Source organism: Perca fluviatilis, chromosome 8 (assembly GCF_010015445.1).
Source record: "Perca fluviatilis chromosome 8, GENO_Pfluv_1.0, whole genome shotgun sequence".
NCBI lineage: Eukaryota > Metazoa > Chordata > Actinopteri > Perciformes > Percidae > Perca > Perca fluviatilis.
Window position 1 is genome coordinate 25454143 of NC_053119.1, and position 17853 is coordinate 25471995.

At 42.7% G+C, this 17853-nt stretch overlaps 1 protein-coding gene and 1 long non-coding RNA gene across 2 annotated transcripts in view; one reads left to right on the forward strand and one right to left on the reverse strand.

Annotated features, from left to right (window-relative positions):
• LOC120564131 overlaps positions 1-17853 on the reverse strand; it is a 70754-nt gene that overhangs the window by 28591 nt on the left and 24310 nt on the right. The gene's annotated exons all lie outside the window — the stretch shown is intronic.
• The window catches only part of ldlrad3 (low density lipoprotein receptor class A domain containing 3), an 87074-nt gene continuing 78947 nt past the window's right edge, over positions 9727-17853 (forward strand). Inside the window, exon 1 of the mRNA XM_039808855.1 lies at positions 9727-10281. Coding sequence (XP_039664789.1) covers positions 10227-10281 — 55 coding nt within the window. The 5' untranslated portion in view covers positions 9727-10226. The remainder of the gene's footprint in view (positions 10282-17853) is intronic.

Genomic DNA, 17853 nt, shown 5'->3' on the forward strand with positions numbered 1-17853 from the left:
GCATTGAAATCCAGACATTGCTCTTGATACTGCTGCTGAGAGACTACAATCAATACACTATAATACTAGATAGCATTTCTGGATGGCTAGTACTGTAGCCCACAAACTCCCAATAGACATCCGTGCGCTACATTTTTTTTAAAGTATACGCCACAAGAGAAGAAATAAAAGAAGAATTGAAAGTTTTTGATCGATTTCTCCTAAACTGGAGCGGCATATTGGCAGAGGAGATATTTCAGTCTGCTACGTATGTTTGTGATTCACGTTCTCCTTTTTTTTAAGGGAGAGAATGAAGGTGTGGTCTCGAAGGGGTGATATTTTTCTGCAGAAAAAGACAGAGTGGAGAGAGAAGCATAATAAATAGTGTGTCAACTGCCGTTCGAAAAAGCAGAGGAATAAAAACTGTAAACTGGGCATGAGGTAGGTTATGTTGCATTCAAGGAGCTTTAGAATCCGTTTTATTCCATTTCCAGCTAGGCAGCTACGTTGCAGTAGGTAGCCGAGGAGCCTGTTCAGTCATCCTTTTTGCATTTTTGATGCATCCTTTATTTGTAGTAGGGGAAATTGGACATGGGGCTTATAACAAAGGGCAGACAGTGTGGAGATGGAGCAGAATGAAAAGTAATTCTGTTCTCCAAACTGATTGCAGTGAACTGACACGTCAGGGCTACTATGAAACAACGGTGGGAAGCGAGCTTTGCTTTCAAGGCTAAAAAAGAGGCTGCTGTTGAATTCAAATCATGCCTAATACACACGGTAGCACAAAGGGATTAAATGAAATGTGTTTGTAATTTTTTTTCACTCATGTCCACATACACCACAGGAGCGTTTCTTTGATTTCATTGTCTCTCTCCAAAACAGGCTAACATCCATTAGTGTTGGCAGGCAGGGGATTGAGATGAATGTGTTCCAATTTGAACCACCCCTCTGAGTGCCCAGCAGTGTCTCGCTGTGTACAGGAGGACTGTGAAGTGAGAGCTGGAGCTGTCCCAAGGTAGCTTGGACTGTTTTAGCATGGCCTTGCAATCTCTACCTGTGGGTGGAATACCAAACGCGCATCTGTGTGCTCGTACAATTTCATATACGTATTTGTACGGACAACTCTTTCCCTCTTTCGATCTGCTTTGTGCTTCCTCTCTCCTGTGCGCGCACACACACACACACACACACAAACACACACACACACACACACACACACACACTATATCCCCTGAGAGCACAGCATCTTCAAAGGTCAGTCTCTGAAAATGTATGTAATCACTTCAAAGGTGGCCACTCTATCCCCATTACCATGGGCCTGCATGGCCGATAATGGGCAAAATGATGGCAACAATTTGCATGCAAACCCACTCCCTTCTTAAAGCCCTACATGATAACTCAGAGGAAAATAAGCTTGTTTCTGAGTGGAAGTATCTGTTTATACACACTGCACTCGAGTCATCGTTGCACTGAATCCTCTTGAAAAAGCTTTGTCTATGACTGAGTGGAGTAATGAGTGGATACAGTAAAACTTTTCTTCTCTCCCTCTTATTTAACATCTACTTTCCGTCTTCTGTGGTCGCTTTCGAGATGTGTCAAAAGCCTCTCGTTGCCGTAGCCAATCAGAATGCTCGTTAAACCCTGTGCACCTCTCACCGCACCCAAGGCCACAAGTTGAGTAACAGGGTTTGACTTTAACCATGAAATATGGGTAGCCATTAAGATAATGATAAAATAATGGCCGTCTGATTAAACGAGCATCCAGTCATGTTAATTGTTCTTATGAGGAAAGGTCAGGCTCGGCATGTGTCTAAGCCCAGGCTCCACTAGCACTGGTATTTAATGAGACTTTCTCAATTAAATTATCCACAGGGAAACAAAGACGGAAGCCAGCGCTATCTGCTCCCAACTGACATTTACAGAGCATGCTGGGTCCTAAGGGCACTTTAGCAATAGAAGGCTGTTTGTCGCCCCATCAAATGTTATGGAGGACGGATCGCTCTTCACCTTCTTCTTCCAAAAACAGCGCCATCGCAAACACATAAATCATCATTGTAAGTGTGTGTAGTTAAGCTGTTGCACACAACATGCACCGACACTCCTCCATCTCCCCCATCTCCCTACATGCTGGATTTGGCCTTCCCCTGCCGACGTGCTGAGGTGCCCCCCCCCCCACCCCCCCGTCCTTTGAGGATTAGAAACGATCAAAGCTATGCTCATTCCACGCTCATATTTCCTCCCTCCCTCCACAGCAGGTGGGAAACCCCCATCAGCCCACACACACACACACACACACACACCTCTGTATCAGCCAGCAGGGTGGGCTTCAGGCATTGCTCGAGAGGGCAGGGAGGTATTTACTGCTTAGAATCTTTCTTTTACCTGTCACATTCATTCTCATGATGTTTCAGTGTTTTTTTACGGCTATGTCCTGTATGTTTCAGTGGATTCATTTAAAGGTGAATCGCGTCGCTTCACATTTTCCACTCTGTTTTGAATTTGAATGTCTCCCTCCGTGGCGTCCATTCAGAGACTCCTAAACATGTCACCTTCACGCTTCAAAAGATGTTCTATTTTATGCAACTATGTTTCACGTTTCCACTGTTATGTCTGTGTGTGTGTGTGTGTGTGTGTGTGTGTGTGTGTGTGTGTGTGTGTGTGTGTGTGTGTGTGTGTGCAGACTGGTGTCCCCTACGTCACTGTGTGTCACAGTCCCATAGCTCCTCAGCAGTGACTCCAACACAAGTTCACCCAGGGCAAGGCAACATAACAAAGACATTTATAAGTTTGTGTTTGTCTGTCAGTGTGTGGCCTACGTGTGTGTATTTCTGTCTATGTGAATGCCAATAAATGAATCAGAGCTGTGTAGCGAGAAAGGGGTTGATATTTGAATATGAACATTTCCCATGGTGCTTTGGGGTTGGGGCCCAACAGCAGTGGGCATTGAGCTGGTAATTCTTCCCTCTGCGATCAAAGGCCTGTTTCTCAGCAAAGCTCCCCTACCACCCTCTCGCCGTTCCCCTTATTTTCCCTTCTCTCCTCTCTCCTCTCTGCTCCAATCAGAGCTCGGAGCAATCCAGGCGTGAGTTGTAACCCTGTGGTGGTGTTGCATATTGTCCCCGAGTCTAGCAGATTCTACTGGTCCCACCCGACTGGTAAAACCTCACTGTGCTGACCGTTCAAACCCAACTTCCCGCTCCTATGGTCAATCTTCATGCTCTCTCCTGCAGCCAGACTCCAACAATCTCTTTCAGTGTAGAAAACCTTTAGGCAGTGCTGCCACCTCTTGCCTCCCCTGTGTTTCGTCTTTGAACAGTTTTGAACTCCACACATGATCCGCTCTATCACGCCCTTGACGGAACCTCTCTTAGCACCCATAACTTTCAGTTTAGTTCAGATATTTCATGCTTCCTTCCCTCCTAACCCCCTTTTCACACACCCATCTATATTCATGCACTCGACTGCTGAATCTTATGTATTACCAATTCTTTCTTCCCTGTTTGCTCCAACTTTCTTTTGTTCTCAATAGTTGTCGGTGGCTCCTTCTATTCTAATTCACACTGCAATAGCTCAAACGTGTCACTCACTCGCCGGCGCTTTGCATATTTGTTCGTCCCGTAGACATACAGCGCTGCTGTAATATTCTCAAGGTTACTCTCAATGTTACCCTCCTGTAAATCAACACAAATACAGCCCGAGAGCACCAAGAACTCTGATACAAAATGCAGAAGAGGGCCAGGGCATGGCAGGGAGGCACGAAATGAGTGGCCCACTTTGGCCCGTGAAAAAACACCTGCGACAGTTGGTGGTCCACTAAACGAAGGCAGCCTGCGGGTGTGAGCAATGGGCCAAGCCAAAATGATTGCTATAAAACAGGCCAAGCCTGCTGGGAGCGCTGGTGCCTCTTTTCATCCCGGCCTCACTCCATCACATGACCTTCTGGTCCTGATGCTACTCTTCTGTCCTTCTGTTTTCCACCTCTCTCTCTCGTTTACTTATTCCCGCTTCTTCTATTCTTCAGTATTTGATTAGATTTTGTCTGTAAAGTTGGTCAAGCCCGCCCAGATGTATGCACGATGGGGGAGTGAAGCAATAGTGAATAGGTTGAGTTCTTTAATTCCGTTTAATCCCGAGCCAAATTAACTATAATGTTACCTTTGATAACCAGAGTAATTGACTTCTATGTGAACACCCTTTTTTGCAAGATGACACTAGCGACACCTAGCAGAGGAAGAAAGAAAGGAATTAAAGAAGTGGACATTTTGCAGCAAAGAAGTAGGCAATGTTTATGAATGGATGGAACGAATGAGAATGCTTGTTTTACTTTATAAGACATATTTTTATAATGCTTAGTTTATTTTGGTTACACTTTACTTGAAGGTATCCACATAAGCGTGACATGTCACTGTCATGAACGTGTCATAAACATTATAAACAAGTCATAAAGGTTTATGACAAAACGCTTCTTTTAGTAAGTGTCATTCTGTTTTTGTTATGACAAGTTAGGGTTAGGGTTAGGGTTCATGTGTCATGACTGTGTCACATGTATGCTTCCCAACATGATGATATGAGATAACTTGGTGATCCCCTGACTTTTAATTTCATGCCATCATCAAGTCAGGATTTTAATTTGTCCAATACTATGGTTTATAACCTCATACCTGCAAAAGGAATGGCATTCCCATCAGCCTCGGCTATACTTGCTGCATGACGCTCAATGCACCTCTATGCCGAAAAATTCATTCCGACACACCGCCCCTGGTGCACAGCTCTCTCTAATCAGCCATCGCTTAAACTCAATTTACGGTGATTTCATCATTTAGAGTGACATCTAAGATTGTACAAGCAACGGTTTAGTTTCTATTTTGCCTAAAGAGAGGGACACAATCCGAGGGATGAAACCTTGATGAGTGCTCAGTTAACCGATGTCTACTAATTATGCATAAGTGAGAGAAGATTGGCCATTGCCCAGCTGGACCACTTGACCCTGTTTGAGGCTGTTATTCAGAAATGCCACTGCCTGTTGTTTGGAGACCAGATGTGATCATGGACGACTGCTGCCTTGAGAGCTGGTACAGCACACAGAGTAAATCCAGCCTCTTCCAGCTTTATGCTTAGACTCGTGTGGCTCTTTATCCGTCAGAAACAACTGCTGGCTTGTGTCCGGTTAAATGGCCGTGCATAGTCCTGGTTCCTGTGCATGTTTTACTGTTTTCATTACATTTAATTGATAACTTAGTATTGCTTTCGGCGTGTTCTAATTAGGGTCCATTATTACCTTTACTGGGTGGGGTGAATGGGTGTATGGTGTAGAGTGGGGGAATTTCCCACTGACATACATCGTAGTGGAAGCCACCAGCTATTAACATTTACTCAAATAGTCCAAGGATTGATCTTATTCTTTAATTGTCACAACAATAATGTTATGCTGACGCTATATTTGTTATACTTATTATCACCCTTGTGTTTTGCAATTTGCTGTGTAACCGATTTCAATCTGCACATAATTTTGTCTCGTTTAATTAAGTAAGTAATTGTTGATGCTTCAGGCGTTTCTCACGCAAATTGTTATTGGCCCCTGCCTCTGAAATCCCAAATCAATATATGTTCCTTATTTGATTCTCAGCCCGGGACTTATAGATTGACAGTCGCACATACACACACACACACACACACACACACACACACACACACACACACACACACACACACACACACACACACACACACACACACACACACACACTACTACTCTACTACCCTCTGATTCGTTTGTTGATGCCTATCTGGTGTCCCTGCAGCGCCACCAGGCCAGACATCAGCTTTGCTAACTAATGTCAGTGGAACAAGGTATTGGTCACATAATTGAATGTTTATGTAATTAAAAATTCTGCAAGTATGCAAGAATGTACATCTAACCATGTGCGCCCTTGCGTCTACTTTAATATGATTGGTCAAATACTGTAAGCCTGCATGTGTGTGTGTGTGTGTGTGTGTGTGTGTGTGGTGTTCTTTAGGTGTGCTTTGCTCTGAACATTGGCCACTAAAGTCAACTTTGTAATGGGCCAACTGAAACATTTGCTGAAATCATAAGCACATTGTCCCCTAATATGCCCTCGCTGTTTTTCCTTTATCTATTTCTTTCTGACTCACACACTCACTCACAAACAAAGATGTCCTTCACCCCTCGTACTTTGATAAAAGCTGCGTGGGAGGGCGATCTGAACGTGCCTATTACGGACCAGCAATGGGACCTTGCTCTGGCTATGGTTCACTCATCCTCCATATGTGCTCGTCATGGCTTAAACCAATGCAAGGTCCTTCATAAAGTCCACTACACAAACGCAAAACTGTCTAAAATATACTCCACTGTCCGAGACGCCTGTAACAGGTGTAACCAGTCTCCTGCCAACCATACTCATATGTTCTGGTCTTGCCCTAAATCTAAATGAACAACCTTTTGGACGAGCATTTTTGACACCATGAGCAGAGCCTATGACCACATTATCCCCCCTCACCCTTTGTCAGCCATTTTTGGCGTTTCCCCTGACGCTGACCTCCCTGTTGCACTGAGGCGGGCCCTGGCGATTACATCTCTGCTAGCCCGGAGACTGATCTTGTTCAACTGGAGGCTTCCCCCAACACACACACAATCGTTGGATTAAAGAGGCGCTCGACAATTTGAAGCTTGAACTTGAAAGGCTCTATCTCGACATTCCTAGAGACATGGAACCCTTACCTAGAACTCGTTGACTCCCTCAGTGTATCCCCTGACATGGAGGACTGAGCTTCTTCTGGACTGCGCCACATTTTTTTTTTTTGTAATTGGTTTTACCTTTTTGATTTTATCTCTTGGATGTTGTATGTCCTTACTGGTGTGTGTTTGTCAGTGTGCATGGGTCTGTGTTGTCTGTCCCCGTCTGTTTTGGACCTGACCTGGTTTGGTTTGCGGGTGGGGTAGGGAATTAATTGAGGAGAATTTACATACTGTTTTGACAATGTTTCGTTTGCCATGGCCTCTGTTGTCATTTGTGTGAAAAAAAAAAAAAAAAAAAATAGAGTTGAAAAAAAAAAGATGTCCTTCACATCGGTATGCTGGTTATTAAATGCAAGATGAATGTCAAGAGACTCACACCAGAGAATGAGCCAGTCCTTCAGGGGCCTTGGCATTTCGCAGCTACCTCGATGGCAGTCTGACAAGACAAGGACATGTCATCCTCAAGCTCTCATGAGTTGTATTACTACTCTCTCACCCTCATTTCACACTCCCTGTAGATATTGTGATGTATTAGCAAAGCTCTTGCTGACGGTGGACTCAGCTGCTCTTGTTGGCAAAGTTACAGTAGATCTACATTTAGTAATACCCCTACAGCTTGCATGTAATACTTCCATGAGATTTTATTCAAATTTGTTTCTCCTCTCATTTGGTATCTCTTTCTATTACAATTTCTCCTCCCGATTCTCTTTACTGTATTCTCACACCTTCTTCATCTCTTGCTTTCCTCATCCACCTCCTGATACTTTTTCTTGCCGCCGGCTTCCTTACTCATTCTCCTTCCCTACTGCTCTGTGTGTTGTTTTCTATCTCCAAACACCCACCCACACACACACACACAAAAACACACACACACACACAGACTCTCTTTGTGTTGCCCCTGGTACACATTCTCTTACCTCTCGCTAGATCTCTGGCTGAATCTCTCTCTCTCTTTCTCTCAATGCCACCACTCCCCCACAGGCAAAGTCATCCCAGGTTGCTACACCCACTCTTCGCCAATCAGATCGTCTCACTACCTCAGAGTCATTTTCCAAATTTGGCCACTAATTGGGTTTCTCCTGCGATTGAGTCAATAACAACCTTCATATTAGAGTTTAATGTCCCCTAATGAGTCCATTTGTTGGCCAGCGGCTAATTAGGTCTGAGCTGTTTATAGATAGCCTAAACTAATTGATGGGCATTAGTGAAACGCTGTGTGTCAATCAGTAATATAGTTGAGCCCATTTCTGCTTTTAGCTTGCAGCCCAGAGCCCCCCAAAAACAGATTATACTGTTCTGGTTCATGGATCAGGCTGTATAATTTGTGAAACAGCTCGGCATTAACATTAATGATAACTCCAGGGGAGCCGAATGAAATCCATTTAACATTGACTGACAAATCTTCTTCCTCCTCAGCAAGCATTTAGTTGTATTAGTGTTTATTATATTCAGGAATTGTGTTGAGGAGACTTATGTCTGCTTTTGTTAGCTCATTCAAATATTATATCTGCCAACTGTAGACGTTTTCCATGCAGCACACATGCATAGACATAGCATCAGGACTCATCATAACAGACTGAAATACATAAGGCCCTACAGGCAACAATGGGGGGTATGAGGACAACAGGCCCTTGCAGAAGCTATCAAGCTGGAATCTTTGACAAAGTTTGAACAGATCTGACCGACATGCCAAGACCCTACCCTGTAGTTTGAGTCTGCATGAGGCTTTGGCTTGATAAGGCAGTGTGTGGATGAATATAAAGTGAGCTGGAGGAGTCTGATATTGGGACTCATCCCAATCATATGCCTCCAGGTTAGCATGCTATCAAAAGGAGGGGTTTGTTTGAAGGGGGGAGGGGGGGTTGTCTGTCTGCACACAGCTGCAGTTCTATGATAAAGAGGAGAGAGGTTTGATAGGTGAAGCCTCCTGGCCTTCCATCCCTCTGTCTCTGACTCCCTCTAATTCAATTCAACTGAAATTTCAGTGAAAAAAGCAATATAAAGCATGACAATACTTTCTTCTCTATCTCTATCTTGATTGTTAAATATTAAATTCCTCACTGTGTGGAAGTTATAGAGCTGAGCACCAGAAATACAATTGGGGAAGTAGAAGAAGTCTTCTTCTGTCCATCTATCTCTCAGTTTCTGTGCTAACACTAAAAATCTTTCATGCTTTGATTTATACAAGTATTTGCTTCTTTTAACTTGCATCAAGGCAAACCATCTGTTAAAAGATTGCTCCAAATAGTTTCCCCCTGTGCCATCTGTTGCCTCCATATCTAGTTTTTTTTTACAGTTTCAAAAAACTATTTTCATCCTTATTTCACCTCAGCAATATCGTTTTGTTTGTGCCACATTCTGGAGAACTGTAAATATATGTTTAATATGTAAATATTTCCTCATACAAGCCATTAAGGAGGGGGATTAAATGATGATGGAGAATTTTAAAATGAAAATGACAGTGATTTGCCCCATCCTGTAGTTGAGACTGAATATAAGAATGAATGTGGTCTTATAAGAATAAGACCACAGTGTCCCATCTATACTATATGTTTGCATATTATTTCTTAAGCAAAGTATTTGGTTATTAGATACTAGACCATTTGTAGGCCTACTTTTAGGGCTATAGGCTATAAGAGGAATCTGGATATGGTTTTCACACTACATTATGTTAATGCTGATATATTTTGCCTTAGGGTTATCCTTATTTTTATTAGAGTGTTTTAGCTTTTGAAACAATAATCCCAAGCAAAGTTTTATCAGGTATCTTGGAAAATGAGTTTGTAAATGGTCCTCGCCCCGGCTTCCCCTTAGGCCTCCATATCTTTTTTTTTTATATCAACCAAAACCATATCAGTAGCCTATATTGAGCTTCATTTTAGCTGGAGGTTTTTTGTCCTCGCTAACTGTCCCCACTTGTACGTAGCAGCCTAATGTTCCGCCTGTGTGAGTCGTCTCTGTATTAATCTGTAGGTACAATAACAGCACAGCTGTTAACCAACGTTGCTGTGTCCGGAGTAACGGTGCAATTAAACAACTAGCTACTGCTATTACCGGGGTGGACCGTTAGCGGTCCCTAGCCCGCAGTTTGAGAACCGCTGTCCCGGACTGGCCGACCTCTGCTCTCCGGCTCTCTGCCTCCGACTCCGCCTCTCTCTCAGCACCAACACACGAGCGACCGAACCCCAGCCAGCCTGGCTGCCGCCACACCGAAGCCCCCTCCCGCTCCTGCCTGTATGCCTTCGCCAACCCACAAACCGGACTCCATACTACTCCTGTGCCACGCGAACCCACCACTCTCACGCCAAATGCACTCCTAGTTTTGCCGGAAGAAAAAAACAAAACAAAAAAACTTGAAAAGTACAATAGGCAGTTAAAGTTGTAGCTGTGCTATCGGATAAGTTTTTCTTCTTTGCCCCCAGTTTTCGGCCCCGCGGTGAGGCAGGACCGCAAGGGCAGGCCGGGGGGGGGGGGGGCGGAAGGAGACCGTATGATGTGGATCTGGTACTTTCTGCTTGGTTCGGGGTCAGGCTTAAGAACTGTTGGTAAGTATTTTGTTTTTGTTTTTTTTAAAGCACACGGAAACTAACGTTGTTGTCACGGCGCCGACACGCTTCAGTATACGGGTGGGTGGGTGGGGGGCAATGTTAAAGTGTTTGGTAGAACTGTTGTGGAAGGGTTAGCCTACAGCTATAGTGTTACTGTTCGCTTGTTGTTGTTGTTGTTGTTTTACTTCGACCAATATGATTCTATGCTAAATGTTATTGGAGCATGGAGTTTTCCGACTTTTCATTTCCATCGGTTGAACGGTTTCTTTTTTCGGTCTGGAAGTTCAGAGTTTTTCGTGCACGTCCCCTTTACTTCTGAGTGAGAATATTTTTTGCTGCAGACAGCCCTCCATGCCATATCCATCCGACGTTAGACTACTGTATGTTTTACTGAGATAGGGTTATATAGTCTCCTCCGACCGTGTTGACAGGACGGCGTTGACGAGGCAATCTGTTCTCCAGCCCCGCCATGGCAGCTGGGGCCCAGTAGAGTTTATTCAAAGGACACCCAGTTTGCACTTTACTCCCTTTAACCATGCAGCTGTAGCCTAGCTGGTATTCCAATCAGTGGCATAGGCTATCCACTAGTTATTAAGCTATAGTGTGCTGAAAACGGTCAATTTCTGCGATGGCCTGCAGTGAGTGGTTAGTCTACTAAATGTGAAACACGTGATAGTCAGTGATTCATGGGTAAATAGCCTCAGTGTATGTGTGATCATGATAATAATGTAATGAACTACATAAAAGTAGCCTAGGCCTATGGCGAAAATGCATTGTTCTTATTTTCCCCTTAAAATAAAGTTATCTGCACATGAATAAAAAGGCTCAACATGTGGGAACTGTTGTGCAAGTTGTAATATATAATGATACCAATGTAACATGTATGCCCGCTGTACACATGCATATCTACAGCAAACTTAATGTATGTAATCCATCTACGTGTTAAGAGCTAATTCATCAGTTAGATAACATGCCTTTAATCTAACATGTTAGTGGCACTTTTATTGTCTCTTATGAGACCTTTGATGGAGTGTAATAAAAAAATCGTCCATCGTGATATCGTGTTTTCTGGAAGACATTTTGACATGTCAAAGTAGGAAAGGCACAGGTGTGAGCAATACAAAATAATGATGGTCGATGCTGCGTTGGTTCCAGGGTCCTGATATTGTGCATGCTGGCTCACACTGTCACACTGTCATTGATTACTGGGACTCTTCAATGAGAGAGACATTGTGAATGTCACTAGTAACACCTGAGCTTTTCCTGCTATGTCAAGTATGTCATGCTAATTAAAACAAGGCCTAGTGCCTTAAAAGGCACTCCATGTAAACATGCCAACTTTAGGCTAGTTCATTAATTTAACACTTGCTATTGAACACAGGAAATATACACGTAGTTAGTGCGTATTTTCTTCCACATGGCAGGCATGAGCATATGAATATGTTTTTGTCAGTGTCACTGCGAGTGAAGTGTAAATATCATTATATTATGTGAAACAGAGATTTAGTGTTGGCTGCCAAACCCCACCCTAGCTATATTGGAGCAAAGGAGCATGTACACATGATTGATGTCAGACATTTTCTCCCAGAATATTACGGTAGTTTGTTTTCTTCAGTATTGCTTATGTCTTGTCAGCACTGACTAAACAAATTGTGCTTTAGCTTTTTATTAGCTCATGGCCTGACCAGGGTAATAATAATATCAGCTAGACTCTGTGTGTGTGTGTGTGTGTTTGTGTGCAACCAGGCCATTGCTATTGGTTAATATTCTAGTTTACATAGAAACCAATAATATTAGGCTTATATTGGGTGCACAATATTTTGCATTTGATTTGACATTTAGCCCAGACATTAATAAAGGTATAATACATTTAAAAATGTATGTGGGTCTTGGCTGCAGTACTTTTTAACATAATAATCTCAATATTGACATTTGAAGATACGGTAACCGAAAATTACATTGGCAGAATTTCCCACCCCACACAAAGTCTGTGCTAAAAAATAATAAGGGACATCAAATATGTATCACTGGAATAGAATTTGTGTGGTTGGTTTTTCCGAGTGCACTGAAGATTCTAAATATTTAGCTACCTACACATAATTGCATCTGTGAATGTTGCAGATGTGTGTGCAGTTAATTTCCGTCTCCATAACAGCAGGCGGCGCTTATCTGTATTGTCGCCCCAAAAAATGAAAACCGGAAATTTTGAGCAAGAAATAGGCCATGCAGTTGCTGAATCTGTCTGTTTTTTCGATCGACAAAGTATTAGTTCGAAAGATTTTCGTCAGATTTTGAGAGGTGTTCGTCACGCTCATCCCGCTCGTCATTTCCGTTAAGTGTTTTAACATAAGTGCACTGATTCGCTAGTCAAGGGCTAGCACTCCACCAATCAGATTGGCCATTGAGTCACTGACCTCGCCAGACTGTCTGACTGTCTGCCAATAATGGGGTTGGTGTGTCAGCGCCTTTATGCACAGTGCGCGCACACTATGCTTGTTACACACGCACAGGGAAGTGCAGCAGCACACAAACATGCAAAAGATTACAAATAAAAATATTACGGTGCAAATCCGCCATCATAATAGCAATGCGCCAAGGTACAAACGCGCCTGGCTTTTAAAGGGAATGGGAGGTGACACTGATTGGTTTATTGCATGTTACGCCCAAAACACACCTATGAATTAATGAAGACACTAAGTACAACCCTTTTGAACCGTGCCTGCCCGGCGCACGGACCCTTTTTTCCACCGTCAAACTAGCAAAAGTGGATTTGGACACGCCCTAAACGCACCTGCGCCATGCGCTTCACGCCGTACGCTTAGATGGTTAGAATAGGGCCCTATATGTGATACTCAACAAGATGTAGATATTTTGTAGCTTCTGTTTTACATACACTAGCCATACATTACACAGGATCGTGTATCAGCTGGCTCAACTCAATCTCAGTAAATCTATACTAAATTTGGGAAATTTGCCACAAGTATTTTTTGCACAGCCTCAGAAAGTTCCCAGTTTGTAATCTCAGCAAGTGGCGCTCCTTGTTTACCTTCTTTTAGAGCTTTTCATCTGTGTGCTTTTCTGACGATATAATTTCTAATACAGACCACTCTTTGTACTCATGTTAAGAGGATGCTGACCGTAAATTGTACTGGACTGGAGTCCTAGCCTTGCAGCCTTGCAGCCTTGTTCCCCTGCACTCACTCTCAACGCTGCAAGAGGTAAACCAGTGCTATTATGTAATATGAGATTTAGCCACACAACCCACTGACCATGGAATGTTGCAATGCAGCTACAAACAAAGCAAGTTCATGGTATAGTGGTCTGCAGCCTGAAGTCATATTTAAGCTGTTCAGCTGGTCTGCTAGGCCATGCACCAGGGGGAATATTGAAATGAATGTAGATACGTCAGAGGAATTAGCTTTGCTTCAGTTATTTCCCTCTACACCCAAGGATGGTTATTGCTTGTTAAATGTATGCCAACCTTATAAATGTTTGATTACATTGCTCTAACACCCAGGGCTGCCTGTGTCAAATATGCTTTAGTTCAGAGGTATTCTACTGATATTTGTGTGGTGTTCAAATACTATATAGACAGTTTTGTTTTTAAAACAATTTAGTAGTTGACATATTTCAAATCCTTGCTCGCTGCAATCCCGCAGTTTATAAGCCTTGAAATCAGACCAAATTTGAAAGTGCATGTTCTTGCCTGCTATTTTGTGCGTGCATGTGTGCGTATGAATACATAGTGTTAACGACTGCCAATGTGACCATTTCCCTTTGATTTAAACGCACCAATGAAACACGGGAGTGTGTTCTACCTTGTTTCCATAAAATTACTTCTTCACCATTCGTTTTGAATAAGTAATCTCACAGAGCTCTTAAAGCCCATGTCTTGCTTTCATGAGGAATTTGAAGAGAAACCTTGATGCTTTACATGTAGCTGTTATGCTCACCAAGCGGAACAGTTCAGGGATTAATTCACCTGCTCGCCCACCACCACTGTACAGCACAATCTGCATAACAACTGTCAAAGCTAATATCTGAGTTGTCTTCTATGTAAAGAGACCATCCCGTGCACACTCTCGTCTCTTAAATGGCTCAGTTAGCCAACGGACGTAGCCACACCTAGTATCTTCTCAATCAACATAAATGTGCGCTCCATACCTGCTCCTTTACCAGGCCACACACGCAAGCCAGGTGGTCGGATATTTTTATTCATAACTAAAGACAGACTATGCGGGTCATTTCACCCACTGAACAGCAAGACAGAATTGCATTGTCTCATTGCTTATTATGCTTTGTATTTCTGCACTGTGATTTCCCAGAGACCGGCCAGTTGGCCTAATAAACCTCTGTGTCTGTGCTTATCGCTGCATATCTTTGGAACAGGAAAGAGAGAAAGAGAAAGAGATGTTGTTGTTTTTTTGCGCTGGCTGACATGGCTGATATGCTTCCAGCCATAGTCGCACAGAGAAGGCGGGGGGATTAAGGAGGGCCGGCGTGGCTTTAGGTCCTATGGTTGTTAAACAAAGCCACATGACGAGTCACGTTTCAGACTATGGTAACAGTGCAGCTTTAAGTGCTGTAAGGACTATTGTGTGGATTCTGTTTCATGAACAGTAAAGCATATGTGTACAGTGTTGGATCTTTCCCCATTAGGTGTAAGTCACGTTGTATTTTTCTCTGCGTGGGATGTAGCCTGGGTTCGGTGTCCATTCTCTTTGAGCACGTCTGATCTATAAGTCATGAAGCTAAATGTTACATGAACCCTGGAATATAGGAATCGAAGGAGACAGAGAGACACAGAGACACACAGAGAGGAGTAAAATGTAGTGGAATAAGTTAGAAGACAGCTCATTACATATTGATTTTGGATTGATCCTAATTAATTTGCCATGCAGTGATGCACAAGCTTTGTTAATCCCTGACGGTTGCCTTATATTGATCCACCACGTCCTTGGATGCCAAGAACAAAAGTCAGTCTTGGACGAATATGCTTGATTACTGAAGAGAGTTGTTTTGAGAAAAGCCATTAGGCTTTTGCATTTTTGGACACTTGATGATATGCGACACTCTTGCTTTTTACCAAATATAGTGTTTACTCGGTACTTCTACCCCAGTACGTTGTAAAATATCTATAGTTAGTCCCAGTAGAGGTAACTGAGAGGACAGTTTGTGCTAGACATTGATTTGAGCTGTCTACAGTGCCAGACCTGAAAGGTAACTTGAGATGTGCTAAAACGTTTGTTCTTAAGTAAAGCCCAAGCAGAGAATGTTTTTTGGAGCATTTTTAAGTTGCTGCCATCTCTCATTGTATTTTTACACACACACACACACACACACTGCACACATACTGTGTGATAAGCAGAGTTCCCAAAAGAGGACATGAGATTTACCTATCACCTTCAGGTTTTACAGTGGACTGTAAGTTAGGGAAATTGTAAACTCTCTTCAGTTTCACTTGAGAAGAGATGGAACTTAAAAACCCAATTCTTTCTTTTTGTGGAACTTCCATCGCTCTGCCCCTCCTATCAATGCAAACAGCTTCTCTGTCCTTAACTGATAGCCCATTGTTTTACAGTGTAGAATAATTGACTCCCTATACATGCCAAGATAGTGGAGCTGCAGCATCCCATTCATTGTCTTTGCCAAGCAGCGAACCACTCACTCGAAACAGCAAGGCATGATGAAGGAAAAAGTTCATTTAAATGAACTGTGACTGAAAGAGATGAGAAATTGCAATGTGGTAACCAATCACATCTGAGATATTTTGTGCATGTTGTATGTAAATTGAGTAATTTTACTGATGAAATGAGGTAGTTTCAAATGCAGGTTATGCACCGATCTGTGTCATTTGTGAAAATTCGGCAATGTTATGGAGATTTTCTGACCTCCACCATGGAAGCAAGCAGTAGGCCTAAACTGCACAATGTATATCAGCCCACAAGTGAAGGTTTGTGAGATGTATTAGCAGCCTGACAGCTTGGCCACATTTGGTGTGTCCTCATTGTACATGTCTCATGTCCTAGGGTTGCACGATTACAAAAGTTATGGGGAAAACGCATCAAAATAGATTCATAACAAATTAAACAAGTTTTCTTACAACACAAGGTTTATTTCAGCTGACAGTCATATTGGACTGGTACAACGTAAATAAATAAGGACCATGTCTACAGAACAGGACATGTTTTATCGCTTCTCTGATTCGTTCCGTTTAGTTGTTTCTATTTCTTCACTTGCACTGTCACTCTGTCGAAATATGCACACACGTGGTACGCTCCATAGGGTTTGTCACGTAGTGGACCGTGCGCTGACGCCAATGAAATGCTGATCATTATAGCGTTTCAAGCGGGCTCTAAATCAACCACAAAGTAAGTCAAACGGACGGGACGCAGCGCTCCACAATATAAACAAAATATTGCATACTTATTACGACACTTTCGATATAATATTGTGATGTCGCGATAACGATATTGAGTCGATATATCATGCACCCCTTGTATGTCCTCACTATGTAATGTGCAACACCAACATGTGGTTTTAATATGAATTAAATAACAATAACACATTTGATGTACTTTCAAATACTTCAGATACTGAACAGACATATAAGATGTGTCCCAACTCAGGAGCTGTATCCACAGAAAGACAGTCCATGATAAACTGGATTGGTACTTGCTACACCCATTCTTCTGTATGGTACGGTTTAGTTTAGAAGTTAAATGAACTGGTCCTGACAAGTGCAGAGGATGTTCTGCTACTAGCATGTTTATTCTATCACTATAATGGACAGAAGTTTTTATTTATGCACCGGAGGGGCAGTTGAGCTTTTGGATATACTCTGATTCTGCCTATAAAATAACATAGCAGTTGAACACTTAATTGTTTATTATGTTGTTGCATTTTATAGCTGGGAGAAACCCATCAAACCTAAGGTTGATTTGCAGCTCTTAGCCCAAGACTCTCACTGTGGACTGTATTTACACATAGTCTTGCTAGCTGATGATGTTGGTTTGATGTTGAGTACTTGAAACTAAAGCAGAGTCTAGAGCCTTATTACGCGGCTCTAGAGAAACCGGAAGAATACAAACATCCGAGGATAAAGAAATAGGGCCATTTTTACAAAAGACGCCAACAAAAATGTCTAACTTGAGAGACGACGAGATTTGGGGGCTTACGTTGGTAAAGTGCCGATGCAGAAATTGTCAGACAGATTCAAGGAACGGCAAGAGACTCAACTGTTTATGACCAAATTATGAACCTGGCTATGTAGTCGCTCTGTAATCTGCATCATGTCCGGCCTCCTGCACGCTCTACCCTGGCGCCAACTCCACGCCTAGTATTCTTACTGGAGTATTTCCAGTAAGTGGGAACACGTCTGACATAGGGGTGGGAATCACCAGAGGCCTCACGATACGATATCATCCCGATACTTATGTCACGATACGATATTATTGCGATTTTAAACACATTGCAATATTCTGCGATATATTGCAATGTACCTTTTTTCCAACTTCAGATTTTTCCCAATTTCAAATGATGTCTCGAAAGGACAATTTTGTCAACATC